The following is a 17612-nucleotide window of genomic DNA, read 5'->3' as shown; positions in this document are numbered from 1 at the left end:
TTCTTTGTTTATTGTAGAACTAGACCTGGCACTACACTAATACAGTCTGATAGTACAGTCTGCTTATATTCTGTCCGTGTATAGTGCAGACTGCTTATATTCCTTGTCAGTGTATAGTGTGGACTGCTTATATTCTGTGTCCGTGTATAGTGCGGACTGCTTATATTCCGTGTCTGTGTATAGTGCGGACTGCTTATATTCTGTGTCCGTGTATAGTGCAGACTGCTTATATTCTGTGTCCGTGTATAGTGTAGACTGCTTATATTCCTTGTCAGTGTATAGTGCAGACTGCGTATATTCCGTGTCAGTGTATAGTGCAGTCTGCTTATATTCCATGTCAGTTTATAATGCAGTCTGCTTATATTTCGTGTCCGTGTATAGTGGTCTGTTTATATTCTGTGTCAGTTTATAATGCAGTCTGGTTCTATTTCGTGTCCGTGTATAGTGCAGTCTGCTTATATTCCGTGTCAGTGTATAGTGCAGACTGTTTATATTCCGTGTCTGTGTATAGTGCAGACTGCTTATATTCCGTGTCTGTGTACAGTGGGACAGGAATGAGGGCAGTGTGTGAGTGCGATAGGACCTAAGTGTGTGTTCAGCTCTATAGGACGCTGTGCAGCGCCAATATTTGGCCGAGCTTATAGTGGTGGCATCGCTGCGTGAGTGCATGCGCATGTCAGGCACAATTCAGTACTTGGCTATAGTAGTTAGCCAAGTGCCTTCCGGCGACGTAGCAGTGTTGAGAAGACAATACATTTTGTCTTCTCAGGCGACTGCCGCGTGATGTCAGCGTCCTGTGAGCTGGTTCAGCCAATGAGGGCAAACCAGCTTTGCGACATGTCCACCACGCCCCCGCATCGCCTCTCCAATTTCCTGCAGCCAAGTGCACAGATCACTGGGGCTGCAGTATGATTCTAGTACATGGTTTCTTTTTGTACTCTGATTAGGATGGTCAGGTTGTCTGTGTTAAAGATAAATGGCCAGTAGGCCAGGCTTGCTAGCATTGAACAGGACCGGCTTCAATGTATGTTTGGGACCGCATACTGTATCAGCCCGACAGGCATACTTCCCAAAACATAACTGTGCATGCAATGTCTGGTATATAATGTATAACCCTGTTCACTTTATGTAACTATGTATTTGTCCTCATAATTCTGTGCCCAGGACATACTTGAAAACGAGGCAACTCAATGTATTACTCCCTGGTAAACCATAAACCATTCTAAATAAATATGAATATATACCTGGTACAGATCTACAAAGCACTCACCTTTCATGACATTTACAGCCACATATTATTTCCACCACGGCAAGGGGAGCTAGAACAATTCTAGTAGACGAGGCAGCTTTTCTCTACCAGGGTGTGCAAAGACCCTCTTCTCTGGGGTCGTGGCAGCATTGACAAAGTCAGCAGGTATCCCCCATGCTGCAGTGGGAGAAATTCACTGCAGCCTGGCAGAGGAGCCCCTTTCATCTCCACACAGCACAAGACTCACCCACTGAGCACCCATGTTTGGGGTGTGGGAGGCATATGGTGTACCCCCCCCCCCCCCCCCTAGTATTCCTGTAATTGTCCCCCACCCCCTATTATTCACGCTTTTGCAATACTGAAAAGTTCTTTCGTCGTGCCAATAAAGCTAATTTGATCTGTATAAGGACATGTACCCAGTGGCTGTGTGGGCATGCAAAATGCTGACATGCTGGCAAGGAAGCCCAGTAACTGCCCTGCCCTCCCCTACAGACCACGGCTTTAAACGGTGCACGTGCTGCAGGTAAGACTGGAGCCATAGCCCAAGTAAGATGGGGTAAATGTTGTGCTTATGATTGAGGGAGAGTACTGTGCGGGAAGGGGGATAAACATGGGTTGGGTAAGAGGGTGAATGTGAGAGCAGAGCGTGTGAAGAAACGTGAAAACCAGTCACAAGAGGTGCAGTAGTTACACAGCGTAGCATATAGTAGTAACGTGTATATAAACACCTGCCCAATCACATTCTTGCTTTCCTCCCAACACAAAACACAAGCAGGTGGTTTGTAATAAATAATCTTTATTAACACTTGAAATAGACAAATCCCCCCCTCGTGCTAGTCCAGGACAGACCCAGGCCAACCCCACCTAATTGAACCAACCCCCCACCCCCCCTCTGCAAATGCCTTTCAACATCAAGATTCAGTAACTGCAGGGTGAGATGGGTTCTGATCCATATCAGGTGGATCTCCTGGCTGAAAGCCTGAAACACAAAAAGATCAAAGTTAGAGAGACACTATATCAGAGTGACCATGTGCAATACTGGGTAGCATGGCGTGTCCCGATGATTGAGGATAGAACCAGCTCAAGGGAGGAACTGGCACCGAAGACATAGCACCGGGAGATAATCTACCTCCGAACATTACACGCAGGGGTACAAGCAACACCCTGCATGCCAAGAAATGGAGGGGGAGCACTGTGTAGACAATTTATTTAGATACAAGAGGAAAAAAATACCATGTATCTTACTGGACAAATGGATTTACAGTATATAAACTATAATCTCACAGATAAGGTACAGGAAGTCAGATTTTATCGTGTAGGAGGATTACACGCACCTTGATTGTATATATCCTCTCCCAAGTCCAACTGGGACCCACCATACTACAGTGTATATAATCTGACTTGCTGTACAGCTGCCAGAGGTAGCAATGTGTATACTGTAAATTGGTCGAAATAAAATACAAACTACCCGTTTACATACACATGCCAAAACATGAAGGGAGGGCTATACAATACACAGGCTTATAATAAATATGTATAATATTGAGCCCCTGATCTGCTGCATGAAGCACATATCTATACACAACTAGGGGCAAACAATGTATATAAAAATACAATGTGGGCGATATTCAACTGCACGAGCAGAATAACTCAGAATTACGAATACATAAACACAACATCTGTTAGTTAATAAAGTTTGTGTACTTTAAGACGAAAAGACTAGAACCCAAACCCTGTCCCCTTACCTCCAGCTGACAAGATATTGCTTCTCTGTGCAGTCCTTTATATACTCGCCACACTGACGGCATGGCAGTCCAGACCCAGGCTAACCCCTACAGCAGGTCTGACATATACATTGTTTTAACCCACAGGACAGACCCAGGCCAACACCCCCCCCCCCCCCCCCAAAACAGGCCAAACTGACTAGCCATGCCCAGTATCTCCCTCCCCGGCTAGACTAGCCCTAGATTTATGCAGTCTCTTCAAGTCCATCTCTACATCGGGATTCAGTGACTGCGGGCCAGCTGGGTTCTGATCCATATCAGGTGGATCTCCTGGCTGAGAACCTGAAACACACAAAAAGGTCAGAGTTGGAGACACATACTATATCAGAGTGACCATGTGCAGTATTGGACAGCATGGCGTGTCCCGATGATTGAGGATAGAACCAGCTCAAGGGAGGAACTGGCACCGAAGACATAGCACCGGGAGATAATCTGCCTCCGAACATTACACGCAGGGGTACAAGCAACACCCTGCATGCCAAGAAATGGAGGGGAGCACGAAATACATACACACTTTAATCTTACTGTGTACAGGAAACTATACTGTGTTCCTTACTGGATAATCCGATTTACTGGATACAATATAAAGACTTGCAGGATCAATCAAGTACAAAAAGTCAGATTACATCCAATGAGTAGGAGGTGGTTAACATGTACCTCAGTCGCATATATGCCCCCCCCCCCCCCCCACAACTCGGCATACTACACATTGCATATGGTCTGACTTGCTGTACAGCTTAGACAAGAGGAACCATGGGAGGCAGCAGTGTGTATACTGTAACCATTATTGGTCAACAAAATGGCAAACTGCCCGTTTACACAGCAGGACCTGCATGCCAGCACATGTCACGCACACATACTGGAACAAGGAGAAAAAATATTTTTTTTTTTGTTACACACGTTGTTGAGCCACTGCTGAATAGACAATTGCACAAACAGAACATACATATAGATTCTAAATGTATGTTCTGTTTGTGCAATTGTATATTCTATAAGATCAAGAAAATAGACACCATATATTCATACGCTGCGCCTCACAGTCTGCCCGCTCTCCTTCCCACTTACCTCCAGCTGCACAAAGAGACCTGGCGCTTCCGTGCCGTCCCTTTTATTTCCGCGCACACTGCCACGAGAGCCAATAAGACAAGAGGGACCGCTCCCCGCCCCTCCGATAATCAGCCAATCCGGGGGTGGGGGGGAGAGAAGAGAGGATGATGATGGGGTTGCGAGTTTGCTGCTTGGAACGCAAACGCAGGCGGAAGCGGATCTATACAGGGAGTCACTTCCATTCAGCATGGCTCCAGGGGGAAAGATCAACCGACCAAAGACGGTTAGTGAAGGAGCCCCGGGACGAGGGAGCTTGCTGGAAATGTGGGATACACAGATATATTGGCATAGGATGGGAATATTCAGACTTCCCTGTAAAATAATACGTTTTAGTGGTGCGATTAGGGACCCAGTAATACCACAGGGTAATTATGAGAAGGTTATTAAGACCATGATATAAACTCACCTTGAGGAATAATAATACTAATAACTATTAAGGATCAGTTGTCTTCTTGGCAGAGAGTAATCCATGTCCTTCAACTGTACCTATTTATTATCATCCTTTATAAGACGCCAACATATTTCGGAGTGATATACAATAGGATTGGAAGATGAAACCGATATCAAACATTAACATACATTGTTAAGAAGGGCAAGTACATTACAGGCTTTTGGGTCCTCTAAGCCTGGGTGCTCAACACCAGTCCTCAAGCCCCCCCCCCCCCCCTCCACCGGTCAGATTTTTAGGATACCTCAGCTTCAGCATCGGTGGTTAAATCAGAGGCTGTCTGAGCCACCTGTGCTGAAGCCTTGGTGTCTGGAGTTGAAAATCCCAGCTGTAAAGCTGTACCTATTACACACAAAGGTTTTTATTGTGTGTGGTAAGCTGCATAGTTATGGGGCTTTCATAGGAATTACTTGGAAGTTCTCCCGTCCAGCATGAGTAGAGGAACTACATTGTGCAAATTGTTGGAGGGTCTGGTAATCTTAAATGGGTGTCATTGTTTTTCTTCCTCTACAGCACTTGCAAAAGAACCTCCTGAAGCGCAGGCGAGTTCTGACACGGGAGAAACGTAGAAAGCACAAAGTAACTGGAGCCATTGTGGATGAAGGGTTAACAACCGCAAATCACCTAAGGAAGAGATCGTAAGCATGGCACACTAATTATAGTGGGGGCGGGGGGGGGGGGGGTAGTTGTGCAGTGACCATTCATGTCACGTGCTGTGACTCCAGCACAGGGCAAGTTACAGGGTGCAAAGTCCTTTGTGGGTTGGGATGCATTAGGATTTATAATAACCCCTCTTCTTACCTCCCCCTTTTTCTTAATGTTTTATTTTTCTCTATTCTCCATCTTTAATTCTTTCTCTCTATCCCCCTCTTCCCCAGTTCAAGTGCCAGAGCCAACATCACTCTCTCTGGAAAGAAGAGGAGGAAGCTGCTCAAACAAATTCAGCATCTGCAGAGGGAGAAGGAGGGGATGGAAGGTGAGAGAGCAGCGTCTAAACTCTTTCCCCCCTCCGCCAAACTATACCGTGCCAAACTTTTTCTCATTCTCTTCCCTCTATTCAGTGGAGTCTGTATCTCGGCCAAAGAAGTCCATCTCTGTGATGGAGATTCAGAGCAGTTTACCTGTCTGTAAAACAAAGAAGTCCGGGAGACCTCCGGGTGATGTGGAGATGGATGAAGTGAAACCCCCCGCTCCGGAGTAATTGGGATACCTGACCTCCGTCACGACCCTTACAGGAAGCAGAGTCATAAAGGGAGGAAAGGGTTACAGGGGGAGACAGGTGTATCCTTCATTCTCTCTTCCCTCTAGTAGTGCAGCTCTCCTCATTCACATCTGACTTTTCCACTGCTCACCTCCTTACTGTTGGGGGGGGGGGGGCTTCACCTCCCCTGTACTTATTTATCAGGATTCTTTTATGCTGAGCGACCACTCAAGGTCTAGTTGTATTATTTTGTAATAAAGTATGTTTCTTTCATTCAGTCTCTCTTTTTTGGGGTATATAAGAATATATTAGTAATATGTTCTTACCAATACCAGATACCCCTCACATTATCAATTTTCCTGCCAGGGAGATTTTTTGACTATTGTAGGGTGGTATACAACAGAGACCTACACCAGTATAAGCTTAACAAAAACATACAGAGATTGTTGCATGACATGAGGACCTCTTAGTAAGCGGTAACGCTCTCTCTTTCAGTAATCTGTTTGCAATGGTATACCAGTTGTTAAGGGCCACCGACAGGTCAGGTTTCAGGATATCCCTGCTTCAGCACAGGTGGCTCAGTCATTATAACAATAATATCAGCGCTCTAATAAAGTGAAAAGGTGTTTTGAATCTGCTCGGTGAAATACTAATATGACAAATCCCTAATATAAATATGTACAAAAGTGACACGATAATATAGTCTGTTTTGTGAATACAAAAAAAATAAGGTGTGTGTACACACACACAGAAACTGTATTGATAAGCGATTGAAAAAAAATCTTTATAAGAATCTGAATTTTAATTAAAAAAATGTTGCCTACTCACATGGTTTCCAATAAAAACTTGCAAATAGTATGGAAGAGGCAGAGATTACCGGACATTCGTCTTGTGTACTGTGGTCTCAGATCTCGGCGGTGTGCAGGAGCTGCCAGGTCAAATCTATCAAGAAACTCCGTCACGTGACTTTCTATGAATTGTAGCCCGGAGACGTCTCTCCTTCAGTTCAAGCAGGCGGATCAATTGTACTTGCCAAATCCAGCTGAGATCAGTTCCAATTCACTGTCCGTGACTGTGGATGATAACAGCGGTGGCACGAAAGCTCCATCTCAGCACAGAGAACATGATGACGTTCTAGATGTCAGTAACGATACTCTGTTTCGTCACCATTTAGATGACTTAATAAGGGGAGTGATGAAGTTTGTAAATGTTGATGAAAAGGGTAGGGTCACGTCACTGACATCAATACGTTGTCCATGCTGAGACCGAGCTTTCGCGCCACCGCTATTATCAACATATACACATCCATGCAATCCATATATAAACATCATCTTCAGCCCTTTGCTCCCCACTGCTGGATGAAGCCTCCACAATAATTTTCCAGGTACTGCGGTTGCAGCCTCTCTTCTCCAGGTCGCTCCAACACATTATCTGACTAAGGCTAGGTCCCCTGTGGCCACTGCTGCGCGCACTACGGCGTACGCACCACACCAGAGCACAGCCCTCTATGGGGCAGGTCCCAGTCGGCGTGTGTGTGTGCGCGTGTGTGCACAAGGCACGATGTGCAACCGCCTTGGTCAAAAGACAAGATTTTTGTCTCTTTGGGCGGCAGCTGAGCATTGGCCACGTCACGGCGGCGGTTCATCCAATGAGGGCGAAGCAGCCGCGTGACGTCATGGCCGTGCCCCCGCCCCCACCCCCCACTCGGATCTCCTGCTCTCCACTGCAAGCGCAGCCGCAGACCATAGGTCGCGGCTGAAACATGCACACGCCGCCAGACACTCCGGCGCGCGTGCAGCCGTGACCACTGGGGCCATAGCCTTAAACCTCCCATTTTACTTTCAGTCATTGGCTTGGTCACTTTTTAATCTCCCTTGGAAACCAGTCAAGCACCATTTTTGTCCAATGTGGGTCATTTCTTCTTGCGATATGTCCGGCCCATCGCCATTTCATTTCTGCACCCTGTGATGATGTCACAGACTTTTGTTTGGTTTCAAACCCATTCATTCTTTTTTCTGTCTTTTTGGGCAATACCCAGCATGCATCTCTCCATACTTCTTTGGATTATCTGAAGCTTCTGAATTATCTTCGCATTTAGGGTCCAAGTCTCACATCCACACGTGAGCACCGGCAGGATATAAGGCTGCAGCCCCGCGCGCGCTGGCGCTCAAAGCATGCGTGGCGGGTGTCCTGCGTCTGCTCGCGCGCAGGGGGAGGGTGGGGGGTGGCATTAAAGAAAATTGAGCGAGCGGGAAAGTATACATAGGTCGCAGCCTAATGGTTGAAAACTTTCTTCTTGAGGCACATTGGAAGGTTCCCTGAAAGACTCTAATTTCTTCCAAATGCCTTCATCCCATCTTCATTCTCCTATTGATTTAATTCAAAAGGTTCAAAACCATTGTTATTTGCCGGCCAAATAGATATAGTCTTAGACTTTTTCTAGTTCTATTCCATTTAATTCGATCTTTGCAGAGTTGACACATTTGTTTAACACCACTTTGGTCTCACTGAGATTCATATGTGGCTTTTCTAAAGGCACTAGAACACATTATATGCTAAAATCATAATTTTACACCTGTATTTAATTATTTATAAAAATGTTGTACTAGGAAGTAATACATTGAGAGTTACCTCTCGTTTTCAAGTATGTCCTGGCCACAGAGTTATACAAATAAATGGTTACATTAAAAGAACAGGGTTATACAGTCAATTCAGATATTTCATGGACAGATAGAGTTGGAAAATTGGGTACAGGGGATAAACGGTTTATGAGTTTATGGATTTATTTGTATGCACTGATATTTAATTAACATTAACTATAACACACTGATCCTTTATCAAATCAGTCATTGATCTTGAAGCTGCTGCAACCAAGTGAAGATTCAACTAATAGGGGACAACATCAGAAATAGGTACACGTGGTTTTAATAGTTACAGGGCATACCAAATACAATACCATACCCTCAAACTGTACCTATTTGTATGTCCTGTACCTATTAAAATCAGGTGTACTTATTTCTGCCGCTGTGTGAGAGCGGAGGAGCGCTCCACTGCCTGCCTCCAATTTATTGACGCTCTGAACCTTCAGCTAATTCCAGAATCTTAAAAACGAGTGACTGATTTCATAAATGATCAACACGGTATAGGGGGGGTTATCGCTACTTTTATATACATACTTGTATATATGCATCAATAAAATGGAAGTATTTTATTGGTAAACTGATGTTTGCAGTAAATACATTTGCGTGTTGCAGAGGTGATCGTTTGTAAGGGCTCCGGTAAGTGTAATAGTCAGCACCTATTTTCATGTATCCAATGTTCGAAGGTCTGCAACACCTGCTAAAAAGATGGAGCATTTGTATATGAGTATATATCTATAGCGAGATATATAGACAGAACACCAATCTGCGAGGTGTATTCGTCTATTTTGCATATTATAAGGTCGTTTATATATTATTAATGTTTTGCCCGCACTTAAAATAATGAACAGCGGAAGCGTCACTGTCCCGAATAGCTCATGTAAGCACTCCTCTACCAAGATGGCCGCCCGCCGGAAATGAGTCATCCAAGTGGTCGGTTCCTTTTAGACGCGCGGTTATTTGACGTCGAAGCTGCGGGAAAGTCTGTCTGGTATGTGGAGAGCTGACTATTAAAGGAGACAGAGGGCTTGTAATAGAATGTGAGTGTCTAATGAATGTAAGAGACTGAGAGGGATTCTAATAGAGTGTGAGTGTCTAATGCATGTAAGAGACTGAGAGGGATTCTAATAGAGTGTGAGTGTCTAATGCATGTAAGAGACTGAGAGGGATTCTAATAGAGTGTGAGTGTCTAATGCATGTAAGAGACTGAGAGGGATTCTAATAGAGTGTGAGTGTCTAATGCATGTAAGAGACTGAGAGGGATTCTAATAGAGTGTGAGTGTCTAATGCATGTAAGAGACTGAGAGGGATTCTAATAGAGTGTGAGTGTCTAATGCATGTAAGAGACTGAGAGGGATTCTAATAGAGTGTGAGTGTCTAATGCATGTAAGAGACAGGGATTTTAGAATAGACAGGCAGTCTTATAGTCTATTAATCTCATACAATTTGTGACTAATAGAGACAGTGACAGATTAACACAGTGTGACTGTCTAATACTAGCAGAGTTTGATATCTTATAATAGCAGACTGTTGCGTGAGTTTGTCTAAGTTTGACTGTCAGTGGAACCTCTGACTGTCTCTGACACTCTTTCGATGCGCTGGTGTTGTCTGTAGTTCCTCTCCGGGACAGGCTATGATGCCTTCTCCCTCCTCTCTGGGATAGTCTCTGACGCCTTCTCTCCTCTTCGCCAGGGGGATGTCTCTCCTTTCAGGTCATGTCCCTGTATAGAACAGTTTATTCCGCTGGATGATGTCTCTGTGTGATACGGTCCTCTGCCCTCATGCTGCCTTCACAACCCCAAGCGGGGCCTCCCCAGCTAAGGTATATTTGGGAGGGGGAGGGTCTCTCTACATGAGTTTTTTTTTGAGTTATGAAAAGCCTGAATCTAAACTTGCTCCCCCCCCCCCCCTTTTTTTCCTCTCTCCCTTATCCCTTCTCTCTCCCTCCAGCCCCCAGGAGCTCTCCTGCAGATTAAGTCCTTCCTGAGTGGCTCTGACCCCCAGCATGGGCAGAAGTTGAGCCCCCGTGATCACGCTCGCTGCTCCCTGCTGCTTCTGCGTTGTCTGCCCCCCGCTCGGCACGCAGTGCTTGAGCATCTAAGGTCCGTCTTCCATGACAGTGTCTCGTCCTTCTTGAGCGAGCGCGACTCTCAGGACCCCCTACCCTCATCCTCCCATCGCCGCGCTCCTCCCGCTCCCTCCACCTACGGACTAGATGAGGTGACGCAGGAAGTTCAGAAAGTGCTGGAGGAGTTCATCAGGCTGAACCCCCGGGCCTGGGCTCCCCTTATTTCTGCTTGGTCCATCGAGCTGATGGGGCAGCTGAGCAGTAAACATGCGGGCAGACATGGGGTGCCACACTCCGCCAGCCTCAACGAGCTGCTGCAGCTGTGGATGTCGTGCGGAGCCACACGTGCTCTTATGGATATATACACGCACTGCCTGTCCACCATGATCGGTAGCTGCCCGGATGCCTGTGTGGACGCCCTGCTGGACACATCGGTACAACACTCACCGCACTTTGACTGGGTGGTGGCTCATATCGGGAACTCCTTCCCAGCACCATTATCAGCCGTGTACTGTCCTGCGGCCTGAAGGATTTTTGTGCGCACAACTCCCCCGCTGAAACCCCGACCTCGGAAAAGCGTGTGCCCAAGCTGGGGTCTGTGGTGGGAATCCTGGGGCACCTGAGTTCTCGACACGGTCCCAGTATCGGCAGGAGATACTCAGGATGTTCCATGACAGCCTACGGCCTGGGGGCAAGCAGCAACGGGCGGCTCTGCCCTACCTCCTGCAGCTGGCTGCCCTTTCGCCCTCCCTGCTTGGCACAGTGTGCCAGGAACTGGTCGATTCTCTGAAGCCAGCCACACTAGCCCAGCTGCAGCAGCACTGTGCCTCCCTGCCCGCGAAGAGCTGGACAACATGCTGAACCTGAGCGTGCACCTGGCATGTCAGACGTCTGGTAGGTGCCCCCCGCCTTCTGCGCTTCCTCCTGGACACTGCCATGCCCGCCTCCGTCATCACCACACCAGGCCTTGCTGTGCACGACTCCGTTAGAGATGCCTGTGATCGCATCGTGAGGCTGCTGCTACTCAGTCTGCAGAAAAAGGTATACGGGAGCCCGGGGGCAGGGGGGCAGACCGATGCCCTGCCCCGGCCCGTACCCTTCCTGGACGCTATGAGGGGGCACCTGCCGGAGATGTGCACAGAGATGCTGCGTCTGGAAAGGAAGCGTCACTTGTGGCTGCACCAGCTCCTGGGTCTGCTCTGTGTGTACAGCAGCCCGCCCTGCGCCCCTGAGGTGCTCTGCCTGCTGCTCACCTTGGCAAAGAGTCCTGAGGAGCTGGGACTGGCAGGGCAGCTCCATGCCGTGCTCTCCTCTTCTGTGTCAGGGCTGGCACATGCCGCAGTGACGCGCTGCGTGGCTCAGGTGCACGCAGGAGGGCTGTCGGAGCAACGAGCACTTCAGCTGCTGCAAAACCTGGCGCTGGTGCTGCAGAGTGAGGAGGGAGGCATGGCAGGGAGGTGGGGCTGGCATTGTCTGGGCACCTGTCTGATTTCGGGCAGCTGTTCCTGCACAGTGACCCTGGGGTGTGCGAAGCCGCATGTCTGCTGCTGTGCTGTTGCCCCCTGCCTGTTTCTCTGCCCCCATCCCAGCTGCATCTCCTTATCCGCTCCTCTTCCCACCTCCTCTTCCGCTCCATGCACCTGCGCAGCCCCACAGGGGTCAGTAGTGCCTCCCGTCTCCTCCTGCGCCTCTGCAGAGCATCCGCCGCGGGCAGAAAGGCAGTGCTGCACCAGTTGCTGGAGGGAGCTCTGCACACAGGGAACTCAGGGCTCTTCGGGGGTCACAGCTCCACCTCTGCGGGACCCAGACCCGACGGAGCAGCTGCCTCCCTGCGGGAGAGTAACAGCCACCTGGGCTCAGCCGTGGACTTCCTGGGCAGTGTGTGGTCCGTGTTCCATGCTGGTGTAATTGGGTCAGGGCTGAAGCCGGAGGAGAGGAGCAGAGAAAGCGGACGGGAGGAGTGTGCAGAGAACACGCAGAGCCTACTTTCCTGCTGTGCCGCTGCTGTGCCAGGAAGGGTGAGGACAGGGGACAGCCGGCCATCTTAGACCCCGAGGCAGCCAAGACTCTGGCAGTGACACTGACTGAGAGCGCCTGTCCAGACGTGACAAATAGTGAGCTAGCGTGGCCGCCAGAGGAGCACGCACGCAGCACAGTGCAAAGGGACCTGCTTATCTACAGATGTTTCCGCCACAATCCCCTGCTATTCCAGCTGCTCCACCTGGTGGCCCAGGGCCGGCCTGCACTCTGCTACTGCTCAGTACTGCTGCGGGGGCTTCTGGCCACGCTGCTGGCACACTGGGAGGCCTCTCGTGAGCTGAGCTCCACAAGCTCCCCGTGGCACCTGCAGGCTTCCTGTGAGCTGGTGTCCTCCATGGGCGAGGGGCAGCTGCTCCATCGGCTCTCAGTAACATGCACGAGATGTTCTCCTCCTCGCCCCATACGAGGTTCGGCTGCTGCTCCTCAGCGTCTGGGACTTTGTACGGGAAAATGGGCCTCTCCCTCAGAGGTTCGTCTTCCAGCCGGGACGTGGCGTGTTCAGCAGAGACTTCAGCCGTGAGGGCGAGCCTGCCAAGTACATGGGCATTGTGCACAGTGTCCTGCATCGAAACATAGATCGTCTGGGGTTGCTGTCGGGGAGGTTCCAGCTGTAAGGGAGCGGGAGACCATATAGGGACCTATGCATACGGACATTGCATTGTATACAGGTGATATAAGCGTGTTATGTTGCGCTCTGGCGTTTTTCATCTGGTTATCCTCTGTTACTAATAAATATCATGTTTATCTTTGTGTTTTACTTCCTGCGAGTCCTGATGACCTGCAGATAATTACCGTCTACACAGGAAGTTGACAAGAATGTGTGACGGAAAGGGTTGAAATAAGTGAAGGTTAAGAGGGGGTGGGGTTAAGAGGGGAGGGGTGGAAGAGAAAGAAGTGGGGATGGAAGAGAGGGGGAAGGGGGATGGAAGAGGGGAAGGGGGGGTGGAAGAGAGGGGGAAGGGGGGGGGGTGGAAGAGAGGGGGAAGGGGGGGGTGGAAGAGAGGGGGAAGGGGGGGGTGGAAGAGAGGGGGGAAGGGGGGGTGGAAGAGAGGGGGAAGGGGGGGTGGAAGAGAGGGGGAAGGGGGGGTGGAAGAGAGGGGGAAGGGGGGGGGAAGGGGGGTGGAAGAGAGGGGAAGGGGGGTGGAAGAGAGGGGGAAGGGGGGGGTGGAAGAGAGGGGGAAGGGGGGGTGGAAGAGAGGGGGAAGGGGGGGTGGAAGAGAGGGGGAAGGGGGGGTGGAAGAGAGGGGGAGGGGGGGGTGGAAGAGAGGGGGAGGGGGGGGTGGAAGAGAGGGGGAGGGGGGGTGGAAGAGAGGGGAGGGGGGGTGGAAGAGAGGGGGAAGGGGGGGTGGAAGAGAGGGGGAAGGGGGGGTGGAAGAGAGGGAAAGGGGGGTGGAAGAGAGGGGAGGGGGGTGGAAGAGAGGGGAAGGGGGGGTGGAAGAGAGGGGGAAGGGGGGGTGGAAGAGAGGGGAAGGGGGGGGTGGAAGAGAGGGGAAGGGGGGGGTGGAAGAGAGGGGAAGGGGGGGGTGGAAGAGAGGGGAAGGGGGGGGGTGAAGAGAGGGGCGGGGGGGTGAAGAGAGGGGGCGGGGGGGGGTGGAAGAGAGGGGGCGGGGGGGTGGAAGAGAGGGGGAGGGGGTGGGGGGTGGAAGAGAGGGGGAAGGGGGGGGGGTGGAAGAGAGGGGAAGGGGGGGGTGGAAGAGAGGGGGCGGGGGGGGTGGAAGAGAGGGGCGGGGGGGTGGAAGAGAGGGGCAGGGGGGTGAAGAGAGGGGGCGGGGGGGTGGAAGAGGGGGCAGGGGGGATGGAAAAGGGGGAAGGGGGGGGTGGAAGAGGTAGGAGGGGGAAATAGGGAATGGAAAGGAGGAGGGGGAAGGTAAGAGGATGGGGGTGGAAAAGGAGGAAGGGAGAAGAGCATTGAAAGAGAGAGGGGGTTGGAGGAAGGGTTGAAAGAGGGAGGGGGGAAGGGTTGAAAAGAGGGAGGGGAGAAGGGGTTGAAAAGAGGGAGGGGAGAAGGGGATGGAAGAGAAGAGGTTGAAAGAAGAAAGGGGGAGAGAGAGAAGAGGTTGAAGAAGGGGAGAGAGAAGAGGTTGAAAGAAGGGGGGGAAGAGAGGTGAAAGAAGGGGGGGGAGAGAGGTTGAAAGAAGGGGGGGAGAGGTTTGAAAGAAGGGGGGGGGGAGAGAGTATAGATTGTGTGTATAGATATACTGTAGCAAATCCAGTAAAACAATCATCACACTGATGAGAACCAAAAGGGGCGGGTGATTAGGGAGAGTTAAAGCAGGGTGTGTGCAAACTGGGGGGACTTTTTTATTTTTGGGGGGGGGGGGTTACGGCTCACTTACCCGCTTCAGTCCACATCTCCATGGCAACGTGGCGTCACTTGACGTCGCAATTAGAGGTAAGGGGGGCGGGAGAGCAGGCTGGGGGGGCACAGCGCAGGAAGTTTGCACACTTTGCACGGAGTTCAAGTATCTCTGCACTTCTTTAACCCAGGCTGTGCTGAAAAGCTGTGTAATACGGCAGGCATAATATGCTTATAGGGGCCCGTGTTAAAATGGATAAGCAGCAAAAAGGTGATACTGTGAGCTCATTTGCATATCATTACCCAGAATCCCTGGCTGCAGTGGAAGCACTGTATGCTATGAGATAATGGGAAAGGCAGGGTTGCAGACCCGTCTGAGACATATGAATGTGCTCACACGTGGGATTTTGCGTGTATGTATGTATGTATATATATATACATACATACAGTGTATATATACTGCATGCATGATATAGCTGTATAACAATGAATATATACACTGTATGAATATATGTAGCTATCTCCATTTATCAAGTTATTAAAAACACAAATGACAAAGTTGAACTTTTATTCATCGTATTTATTCTTTTAAAACTTAACTGAAAATTGCTAACAAAGAAAAATATGAAACAGTGACATTTTGGGAGATAACTGTAAACCACCTGCCATAACTGGGAGGCTATCCAAATAAAATGATACCACGCCGTGTACAGGGGATCTCTCTCTCCATGTTACCAACTCCCCTCCAACCCCACTGGGACCAGCTGCGTGTCGGGACTAATCACCGCCCTATGCAACATTCCCGCCCCCCCCGCAAAAAAAGAAACCTTTAATGGCTTCAGCTGTCAGACTGGGCGATATCCAAACCTGAGTCACACCTTACCTACAATCCTTACCTTCTGTTTCATCATTGTCCCTCATTCCCTCTAGTGCAAGCTCTCACGAGCATTACCTCTCTGTGCATGTTTGTCCTCACCTGTACGTAACGGTTTATGTAATATACATAACTCAGCACCCATTGTACTGGGCTGTGGAATATGTTGGCGCTTCACAAATAAACGATAATACCCGGGTTCTCTCTCATTCCCCCGCATGCTCTCATTCCCCCGCATGCTCTCATTCCCCCGCGTGAGTTGTCTCTCATTCCCCCGCGTGAGTTCTCATTCCCCCGCGTGAGTTCTCTCTCATTCCCCCGCGTGAGTTCTCATTCCCCCGCGTGAGTTCTCATTCCCCCACGTGAGTTCTCATTCCCCCGCGTGAGTTCTCTCTCATTCCCCGCGTGAGTTCTCTCTCATTCCCCCGCGTGAGTTCTCTCTCATTCCCCCGCGTGAGTTCTCTCTCATTCCCCGCGTGAGTTCTCTCTCATTCCCCGCGTGAGTTCTCTCTCATTCCCCCGCGTGTTCTCTGGGTTCTCTCTCATTCCCCCCGGTGAGTTCTCTCTCATTCCCCCGCGTGAGTTCTCTCTCATTCCCCCGCGTGAGTTCTCTCTCATTCCCCCGCGTGAGTTCTCTCTCATTCCCCCGCGTGAGTTCTCTCTCATTCCCCCGCGTGAGTTCTCTCTCATTCCCCCGCGTGAGTTCTCTCTCATTCCCCGCGTGAGTTCTCTCTCATTCCCCCGCGTGAGTTCTCTCTCATTCCCCGCGTGAGTTCTCTCATTCCCCCGCGTGAGTTCTCTCATTCCCCCGCGTGAGTTCTTTCTCATTCCCCCGCGTGAGTTCTCTCATTCCCCCCGCGTGAGTTCTTTCTCATTCCCCCGCGTGAGTTCTTTCTCATTCCCCCGCGTGAGTTCTTTCTCATTCCCCCGCGTGAGTTCTTTCTCATTCCCCCGCGTGAGTTCTTTCTCATTCCCCCGCGTGAGTTCTCTCTCATTCCCCCGCGTGAGTTCTCTCTCATTCCCCCGGGTTGTCTGGGTTCTCTCTCATTCCCCCGCGTGAGTTCTCTCTCTTTCCCCCGCGTTCTCTGGGTTCTCTCTCATTCCCCCGCGTTCTCTGGGTTCTCTCTCTTTCCCCCACGTTCTCTGGGTTCTCTCTCTTTCCCCCGCGTTCTCTCTCTTTCCCCCCGCGTTCCCCGGGTTCTCTCTCATTCCCCCGCGTTCTCTCCCCCCCCCATGGTCCTCCCCCCCCGTACATGGGTCCTCTCTCCCCCCCCCGTTACATGGGTCCTCTCTCCCCCCGTTACATGGGTCCTCTCTCCCCCCCCCCCGTTACATGGGTCCTATTTCCCCCCCCCGTTACATGGGTCCTCCCCTCCCCGTTACATGAGTCCTCTCTCCCCCCCCGTTACATGGGTCCTCTCCCCCCCCCCGTTACATGGGTCCTCTCCCCCCCCCGTTACATGGGTCCTCTCCCCCCCCGGTACATGGGTCTCTCCCCCCCCCGTTACATGGGTCTCTCCCCCCCCCGTTACATGGGTCCTCTCCCCCCCCCGTTACATGGGTCCTCTTCCCCCCCCCCGTTACATGGGTCCTCCTCTCCCCCGTTACATGGGTCCTCTCCCCCCCCGTTACATGGGTCCTCTCCCCCCCGTTACATGGGTCCTCTCCCCCCCCCCCCGTTACATGGGTCCTCCCCCCCCGTTACATGGGTCCTCTCCCCCCCCGTTACATGGGTCCTCTCTCCCCCCCCGTTACATGGGTCCTCTCTCCCCCCCCCCGTTACATGGGTCCTCTTTCCCCCCCCCCGTTACATGGGTCCTCCCTCCCCCCGTTACATGAGTCCTCTCTCCCCCCCCGTTACATGGGTCCTCTCTCCCCCCCCCCGTTACATGGGTCCTCTCTCCCC

The 17612-nt window shown here is 50.8% G+C and overlaps 2 protein-coding genes, 1 long non-coding RNA gene and 2 other non-coding genes across 7 annotated transcripts; 2 read left to right on the top strand and 3 right to left on the bottom strand.

Annotated features, from left to right (window-relative positions):
• Positions 1-2078: 2078 nt before the first annotated feature.
• On the bottom strand, positions 2079-4243 carry LOC142465793 (uncharacterized). Of its 3 annotated transcripts, none has more exons than XR_012787976.1 (3): positions 4099-4243; positions 2995-3315; positions 2079-2228 (listed from the first exon to the last, which is right to left on the bottom strand). It is a non-coding gene; the product is annotated as an uncharacterized LOC142465793 (long non-coding RNA). The 3 variants fall into 3 exon arrangements; XR_012787978.1 differs by lacking the exon at positions 4099-4243 and adding an exon at positions 3590-3686; XR_012787977.1 differs by lacking the exon at positions 4099-4243 and adding an exon at positions 3559-3582.
• Positions 2300-2434, bottom strand: LOC142466282 (small nucleolar RNA SNORA57). The gene has a single exon (XR_012788134.1). It is a non-coding gene; the product is annotated as a small nucleolar RNA SNORA57 (small nucleolar RNA).
• Positions 3391-3525, bottom strand: LOC142466283 (small nucleolar RNA SNORA57). The gene has a single exon (XR_012788135.1). It is a non-coding gene; the product is annotated as a small nucleolar RNA SNORA57 (small nucleolar RNA).
• Positions 4222-6062, top strand: C14H11orf98 (chromosome 14 C11orf98 homolog). The gene is made up of 4 exons (XM_075570078.1): positions 4222-4363; positions 5102-5226; positions 5467-5564; positions 5650-6062. Exons 1-4 carry the CDS (start codon positions 4328-4330, stop codon positions 5787-5789), a joined length of 399 nt encoding a protein of 132 aa, XP_075426193.1. The 5' UTR covers positions 4222-4327; the 3' UTR covers positions 5790-6062.
• Positions 6063-9312: 3250 nt separating this feature from the next.
• On the top strand, positions 9313-13280 carry INTS5 (integrator complex subunit 5). Its single transcript, XM_075570077.1, is given in 11 exon segments — positions 9313-9419; positions 10121-10250; positions 10379-10985; positions 10988-11137; positions 11140-11331; positions 11334-11391; positions 11393-11940; positions 11943-12509; positions 12512-12886; positions 12889-12924; positions 12927-13280. Coding segments are annotated over 10 exon segments (2832 nt in total). The 5' UTR covers positions 9313-9419; positions 10121-10175; the 3' UTR covers positions 13151-13280.
• Positions 13281-17612: the final 4332 nt, after the last annotated feature.

Source organism: Ascaphus truei, chromosome 14 (assembly GCF_040206685.1).
Source record: "Ascaphus truei isolate aAscTru1 chromosome 14, aAscTru1.hap1, whole genome shotgun sequence".
NCBI classification, from domain to species: Eukaryota; Metazoa; Chordata; class Amphibia; order Anura; family Ascaphidae; genus Ascaphus; species Ascaphus truei.
The sequence above is the reverse complement of the archived record's forward strand: the minus strand, read 5'-3'. Positions and strand labels throughout refer to the sequence as shown.